The following is a 7,395-nucleotide window of genomic DNA, read 5'->3' on the forward strand; positions in this document are numbered from 1 at the left end:
TGTCAGGACACAAGTTCCTAAATAAACCCAGAAACACCACGCGGGGAGAATGGGGGTGGGGGGCAGGGCCTGAAGGTCTAACCTATTGGGACAGAGAGAGAGTGAGACCCACTCAAAGAAGTGAAACAACATTTTAGCCAGGCGGCTGTGTCTCCAGGGACCAAAGTCCGCCCCAAACCTCCTCTCAGGAGCTCATGGCAGGTACCGGCTGCAGGGCCTGGAGCTCTGGGGCTGCCTGCCACCCTCCGCCCCAGGAGTCCCCAGGCCACCGAGCCATATCATTTGCTGGGTCTCTCTTCCTTTTCTTCTTCTTCTTCTTTTTTGATTTGTTTTTTTATCCTTCAAACACAAGACAAAAATACACCTCATTTATCATCTTAGATATATATATTTCACTCTCACCACATAAATACAAAACATCCAAATATCCAAAACATTCAGAACAAAGTTAGTAGCCAGGATTCAGTGACACCTACCCATGTTTGAATCGTTCATTATTTTCTTCACTAGTTCCTAAAAGAAAAAAAAGAGGGGTGGGGGAGCTTCCGACGTAAATAATTTACAATAAAATTACTATTTTAAAAAATGCTCTGCGCTCGCTTCGGATGAAGAAATACATTCTAGACGCTGCGGCACCTCGCCGTCTAGGTCTGTAGTTTTGGTTAAAATGCGGGTGGCCGTAGCTGCGGGGACGGAGGTTTGTGGCTCCGGTAAGGGATGAGGCTGTGGCGGTGTCGCGGTCCGGGTTTCTGACTTGGGACCGTGGAAACCTGGGGGGGTGGGGGTGGGGGGAGGGGTGTGGGGAGGGAAGCCTTTCCTAGCTGAGCAGGTAGCCGATCTGAATACCGAGACTACCACACTGGAGGTCCGGTAGCCTCGCTGTCCCCGTCTCCGTCCCTGACACCTGGTCCTCCAAGAAGAGCTCTGAAATCCAATCGTTTCCTGCGTGCTGGAAGGGTTTCCTGAATCCGGGAGTGGGGAAGAGGACGCAAAGGGCATCGATTCGTCTCCAAGCCCAGCAATTCTGCCTGCGCGTCGTCGGGGAGACGCTGGCGAGAAGAGCCCAGCAGCCGCCCTTCCCTCGCTCCCGGAGCGGGGAGCTGTCGGCCGTCGCCCCGAACAGCCTCGGAGAAAAGATTCTGAATTGTCTTTCACTAGCGGCGTTGGCTTTTCTTTTGCTTTTTTCCTTTTAAGTTCCCGTTTAAAGTCATAACACCCAGAACTTGAATTTTGCATTGCCCCGCGGAGCGTTCTCTATCGTGGATTTTCGTAAGCCGTCCAAACTGGATTGTTACAGGAGTATTTAAAAACTGGTTTCGCTTCATCTGGTTTTATGTGGTAGTTATTACTCTGGCTTTATTGCTGATCCGATCAAATGTATCACCGCCGTTGCCCACCGTGACGTTTGGTGTATCTCCTGAGGTCGGGCGGGGGTGGTTGTGATTGTTGCTTCTCTAGAGGTGTTGGGGGGCGGGGTGGGGAATCGGCAAGATTTGTCCAGCCAGAAAGCTGCGTGTGCATCGGCTCTCCCAAGCAGTCCATAAAGTAGGGCTCAGGGGCTCCCCAAAGCCCTGGTTTCTCTGGCAAGAGGGAGGAACGTCTTCCTTTTTGCTCTAACGAAACCTACCGGCTTTTTCAGCCCCAGGGCTCTGCGCGCAGCTTTCCTCTTTCAATATTCCTAAGAATGATCACCGGCAGCAGCGGCCCGGCCCGATCTAGAGCAGGTGGCCTGTGCTTGACTTAGAACCAGTCTTTTCCTTCCAGGGCCTGGCATCGGCTGGGGCATCAGTTGGCTAATTCGGGCATCCCCCCCCCCAATTCTTTGGATTCTCCTGGATTCAGAAGGAAGTTGGGGGGAGGAGAGGAGGACGGAGGGAAGGTAGAAAAAAAGTAGCCCAAAATAAGATTGGTAGCAGAGACTAACGGGGAAGGAGAGCTGTCAGAGGCCTGGTGGGAGCGGGAAGCCCAGCCCAGGAGCCTCGGGCGCCGAATACGCGAGTCCATAAATATCACCACAATAGATACTATAAATATAAATACAGGCAAACACGTAAAATCAGTCCAGCGCTTTTTTCTCGGCCCCTTCTTTATTGTTGGTCCGGGAGTAAGGCTCGAAGGCCGAGGAGCTCAGGTATCGGGCGGAGAGTTCTTGCAAATTCCCTGCCAGCGAACCGGCCATTGTCAACGGAGCGGAGGACAGGCGGCTGGCGACGGAGCCGAGCAGCGAGGGTACGGGTAGGCTGAAGAGGCCGTGGCCGGCAGCCGGCGCGCCCGCATGCAGTCCCCCTGGCCCAGCGGGCCCGGGGCCCGGAGCGCCGCCCACGGCCGGTGGGTGCGGGGACGCGGCGCCGGTGGGACCCGGGGCGGCGGCGGCGGCGGCGGCGGCGGCGGCGGCGGCCGAGCCCGCCGCGGCGCCGGCGCCCAGGGCCGGCAGGCTGGGCCCGCGTAGCGCCGAGCCGAGCGCGCCGGTGGCGCAGGGCGGCAGCAGCGCGGGTAGGCCGGGCGGCGACAGCAGGCGGCCCTGCTCCAGCAGCCGCAGCACGCTGCACGTGGCGGCCGTCTCCGACACCACCGAGCGCAGCTCCGAGTCCTTGCCCTGGTCTTTCTTCTGCTTCGTGCGCCGGTTCTGGAACCAGACCTTCACCTGGGCGCAGGGGCGCAGGGAGGGCGGGAGAGAGGGGCAGGGGGAGACCGGCGTCAAGGGGGGCGGGCTCCCAGGACGCGAGGGCTCCGTGAAGGTCCCCTTTCCCAGCCCCAGCCCCAGCCCCAGCCCAGCCCAGCCCCGGTCCCAGCCCCACCTCGCAGCAGGAGAGGTTGCTGGCTGGGGAGCTCCCTGGGCCACCAAGAGTTGGACACAGCCGCACTAGGCTGGGCTTCCGGGTCGTGGAAGCGGGCCTAGGCTGTCAGAGATTATAAGTAAAGTATTAAAGATGTCCGTGATCCTAACTCGAAGGAAGACCAGAAGGAATTTCACCGGGCTGCCTAGCTACCTGCATGCAGCCAGACAGGGATCATCCTGGCTTGTGAGCTCACATTTCCAGAAGAGGGGTGAGGCCTGAAGGCTGCTGTGTGGGAAGTAGGGGGTGGGTGAGGAGGAGTGTTGCTCTGTTTTGCTGGACCCAGGCCCTTAGCCCAACCAAATTTAGCCTCTGCCGCATTAGTACTGTCCAAGGCTTCAAGAGGCTGTTACTTGCTTACTGGGGTCAGACGTGGCCATTAACTAGCAGCAAGCTGGGAAGGTGGCTGTAGAAGGAATAATTTGTGCAGGATGGACTTTATAGGCCAAGCTATCTCCACCTCCTCTCTCTGCCTCTGGATTGGAGGCTCTGAGTGATACTCTTAATTTATCACCTGTTCTCCAACATGAACTTTGGAATCATGGGAGGAAGTCAGGAGGCTGGGGTGAACCAAATTCTCTCCGCCAACCTCCCTCTCACTTTCTCATCTCCCTCTGCCCCCTCCTTGGGCCTACCTGGTGGCCCAGAATGGAGTTTAGCAGCTATATGGAAAGGTCTAGATTTTGCAAACCTAAGAGGGGTGGTAGTAGAGAAAACAGGAAAAAGCTATCATGCCAACTCAAACTCAAAAAGAACATCCAAGATGATCTGTCTTCAGTTCTCAGCTTTCTGCCCAGATCCCAGACCTAAAATGCTCCTTACCTGCTTCAGGGCTGGGCACAGGGAAAGAGACTGGCCCTCAGAAAGGAATCTCCCTTACCTAGGCCAAGCTGATGCCATGCCCTCACCAGGCCCCAAAGCTCTCTGGCCCTGAAAAGTCCAGGGTCCAGAGTCTATGTGACTAACTCCAATAACGTCATGTGGATTTTACGTAAAGGAAAAGACCTAAAGCGCAGTTGGCAGTGATGGCTCCCAGGGCCCCAGATCTGCCCCTGATCCCATATATCATTGTCACAGAAGACAGGGCCTCCTAGGTGCCCAGTGGGTGCCCAGCGCTGGGAATGGGTCCACACTCAAGGGGCAGGGTGGCCTGCCTGCACAGGCAAATCTCAGGCATGTGTGCCTTTGCAATCTAGTTGTCACCCTCAGCACCGAGGTGCCTTTGGCCCCAGCCCCATGCTTGCAGAACAGGCCTGGGTGTTGAATAAGCCTGGGGTCCCCAAAGAGGGTGGTGCCTGGAAATCTGGCCAAAATGGCGTGGCCAAGACAGGGGCAAACATTGGTTCCTTGTGGAGCAGAAGAGGCAAGCAGGTTATTCTCAAGACTGTGATCTAAAAAGAATTCCAAAGGACAACAGTTGGGGCCTCCTGGGCTAGGCCAAGGAGGGCAGAGTGTAGGCCCTGGAAGACTTGAGGGTGTAGAGGGAAAGGAATGGTTTATGGAAGGGAAGGAATCGTGAGGTCTTTCACCCCATCCAATCTGCCTCCCCTGGGCGTCTCTGTCCAGAGCCAGGCTGGGTACCCGGGAGGAGCCAGTTACAGAGATGGGGAGGCAGGCTTGTGCAGAGCTGTGCACGGCCTGGCCACCCGGTACCTGGGTCTCGGAGAGGTTAAGCTGCCGGGCGAGCTCGGTCCTCTCTCGGCCCACCACGTACTGGCAGCGCTGGAACTCCATCTCCAGCCGGTACAGCTGCTCCGCCGTGAAGGACGTGCGCGTCCTCTTGGGCCGGTCCAGGTCCAGGCCCTTGGGCAGGATGATCTCTCGGATGGAACCCTTGGCATCTGAGGAAGGGGGGATGTCAGCCACCGGAACCCTCCCGTCTCCCTCCACCTCCCTGGCCGGAGCTGGCTTGAGGACACGGCCGCCAGCTGCCTGCAGTCTGGGGTGGGGGATGGGGGTGGAGGGCTGCGGTCACAGCCGGGGAGCAAAGACACTGTGCGTTTTGGGGAGCTAAGGGGCTAACTCCACACCGCTGACGAGAGGCGGAACCAGACTTGGCCTTTATAGAGGCCTCTAGACATGGGAGGAAAAAAAAAATGCCAAATCAGCTGATGATCCTTCAGGCCTGGGAGCCTCGGCTGCGCGGTCTGGGTCCCCTTGTAGCCTGAGGGTCTCCAAACTGACCAGGCCGGGGCCCACCGTCCCCAGCTCTGGGGCGCGTAGACCAGACTCGTCTCCCGCTGCCCCAGCGCCCCACCCCGGGGTTTCCTTCTCTCCTGAGCCGGGGCGGTGGAAGGAGGGGGGACCGGGTCTGGGCCGCCGGGGCCTGGCTATCTGCTGGCGGGGCGGCGCGGGGCCGCGGCCGGGCCTCACCACCGCCGCCCCCCTAGCCGAGCGCAAAACGCGCAGCACGGCGGGGCCGAGTGGAGCACCGAGGCGACATCCGTGGCCCGGCGACCCAGCTCAGCCGCTTCTCCCGGCGGCGGCGGCGGCGAGGCGAGTCTCACGCGCGGCGCCGGGGCCCTCGGCCCAGCGCGCCAACTAGCCCGGCAGTAGCCGGCGTTCGGCAGCTGCTCTCCGGCTCCCGCACTGCCCTTGGGTGCACTCGGCCCGCCAGGGCGCAGGAGCCCGTAGGCAGGCTCGCGGCAGGTCCTCTGGCTCGCACAGCGCGCACTCGTCCTCCATAGTGTCCTGCTCCCTCTCCCCGGCCGGAGGCCGCAGCCCGGAGCCCCGGCCGGCCCGCGCAGCCCCTAGGCTCCCCAGCAGCCCAGGAGGCGGGGCCCCTCGGGACTCGGAGGGTCGAGGCTGCAAGAGAGTGCGCGCCCCGGGTGCGAGTGCCCAGCGGCCAGCCAGACCGCGGGTGGGGGTGGGGGTGGGGGGGGGAGAAAGGCCAGTAACTTTCTCCGAGTTCGCAGCCGACACCTCCTCCCCGCGGGCCTGCGTCTGGAGCCGCGCGCAGCTCGGGCCCCCGAGTCCTCCCCCAAAGCACACGCGCCCTGCATCCCGACCCCATTCCTACCTCGGACCAGGATCCGGCGGCAGTAATCCGGATCGGCAGTCGAATTGGATTTACTTTTGTTACAATCTTCCGCGGCGCCCGACGCGGAGAAGGCGCCCTGCGACTCCTTTAGGAAAGCGGCGGGGAGGCTCCCCTCCGCACCCTTGCTCTCCCGGCTCTCCTTGTGCGCGTTCTTCGAGACCCGGGCAGCCTCTGCGTCCGAGTGGCACCGAACGTCCATTTTGTCTGGTTTCCCGAACATGGGGGGGGAAAAAAAAAGAAAAAAGAAAGAAAAGAAAAAGGAAGGAAAAAAAAAAGGAAAAAAAGAAAAAAAAACAACAACAACAAAAAAAGGAGGCGCCGCGGGCACAAAACCCTACAAAGGAGCTCCTGCGCCCAGCCCAGAGAGAGGCAAGCGGCAAGAATGAATGTCCCCGCGGGGCGGCTGCGGCGACCGCGGGCGGGTCAGCGGCGACCGGCGAGTGGCGGAGAGGCGGCGGGTCTGATCCAGGATCCCGATGGAGCCGCGGCGAGGCCGCCTCGTCAGCGTCCGCGTCCTCTGAGCACGTCCAGTGTCCCCAGCCTGGCGATCAGGTAGCAAGCAGAGCAACTCCGAAATGCTGCGGCTCCCGCCTGTGGCTGAGACGGCGACTTCTACTTGTCCGACACCCGCGGGGACGTACACTCGCTGTTGCAATTGATTACGGGTAATTTCGCAGCCCCCACGTTTCGGTTACCTCATGAATACACTAAATTGTTTGGATAATATATCAGATCGTAATGGATGGTTTCTGTCCTTGTCCCCAATCAAGTAGGGGTTTAGCCAGTGAATAAACGGAAATGACTGGTCTTGCTTTCAGGAAACACACAATCAAAGACCCACACTTCCAGAAAAACTTTTGACAAGATTCATCCTGAATTGTTAGTACCATTAGCAGGCATTATTAACTTTCCCTTTGCCTTTGACCCTCCTGCTCACATACTGGCTAGAGGGGTTTTCTGCACACTCGACAGATAGAGCTGAATGAGGGAGGAGGGGGGGAGGGAAAGAGAAACCAACAAAAACCCTCGCACACCCTGCTGCAGAAGAAAGAGGTTGCCTCTAGGGGGAAAAGGGGGGGGGGAGTAAAAGTTTTCCCGAAAAGTGTCTCCCCCGAACTCTAAAAGCCAAGCTTTCGTCCCAAATAACTCCTCCTTAACACACCTCGACGCTGACAGCCATCTTAAACGGCCACCTCTCTTCATTTAGTGTTCCCGTTGGATTTTTTCACGCTTGCACCTCCGGTCAGCCCTGAGGCAGCCCATTCAAAGGGCAGCTTTGTGCTCAGAGTCCAGCAGGAGAGAGGGGGGGAGAGGGAGAGAGCCGAGAAAATCTCAACTGTGAGATCTGCTTCAAAAAAAAAAAAAAAAAAAGTTTTCCCCTAGCTATTTCATTGTCTCTGCTACAATATCTTTGAGAAAAGCAACAGCCAGTAATCCAATAAGAGCATTGATTAGGCTACAATGATTCAATTCAAGCGCATGGCCTTGTGCAAGGAGCATGCTCCAGCCCTTCTCGTC

At 58.5% G+C, this 7,395-nt stretch overlaps 1 protein-coding gene across 2 annotated transcripts; it reads right to left on the reverse strand.

The window, feature by feature from the left end:
• Positions 1 to 472: 472 nt before the first annotated feature.
• VAX1 (ventral anterior homeobox 1) lies at positions 473 to 6,097 on the reverse strand. Of its 2 annotated transcripts, none has more exons than XM_047072738.1 (3): positions 5,857 to 6,097; positions 4,484 to 4,678; positions 473 to 513 (listed from the first exon to the last, which is right to left on the reverse strand). In XM_047072738.1, exons 1-3 carry the CDS (start codon positions 6,095 to 6,097, stop codon positions 473 to 475), a joined length of 477 nt encoding a protein of 158 aa, XP_046928694.1. The 2 variants fall into 2 exon arrangements, with proteins under 2 accessions (XP_046928694.1, XP_046928693.1); XM_047072737.1 differs by lacking the exon at positions 473 to 513 and adding an exon at positions 2,057 to 2,644 and having other exon boundaries at positions 4,491 to 4,678.
• Between the last annotated feature and the right edge of the window lie 1,298 nt (positions 6,098 to 7,395).

The sequence above is a fragment of the Lynx rufus genome, unplaced genomic scaffold, assembly GCF_022079265.1.
Source record: "Lynx rufus isolate CCGP_SWC_20201006 ecotype Redwood Valley unplaced genomic scaffold, mLynRuf1.p SCAF_11, whole genome shotgun sequence".
Taxonomy (NCBI): Eukaryota; Metazoa; Chordata; class Mammalia; order Carnivora; family Felidae; genus Lynx; species Lynx rufus.

Bases quoted from the DNA above. Each gene is read 5' to 3' on its own strand.
- VAX1 (XM_047072737.1), bottom strand. From the start codon at position 6,097: ATGTTCGGGAAACCAGACAAAATGGACGTTCGGTGCCACTCGGACGCA. The intron at 4,679-5,856 runs GTAGGAATGGGG...CCCCTTCCTCAG, and splicing joins CCGCCGGATCCTGGTCCGAG to ATGCCAAGGGTTCCATCCGA. The intron at 2,645-4,490 runs GTACCGGGTGGC...CCCTGCGCCCAG, and splicing joins TTAACCTCTCCGAGACCCAG to GTGAAGGTCTGGTTCCAGAA.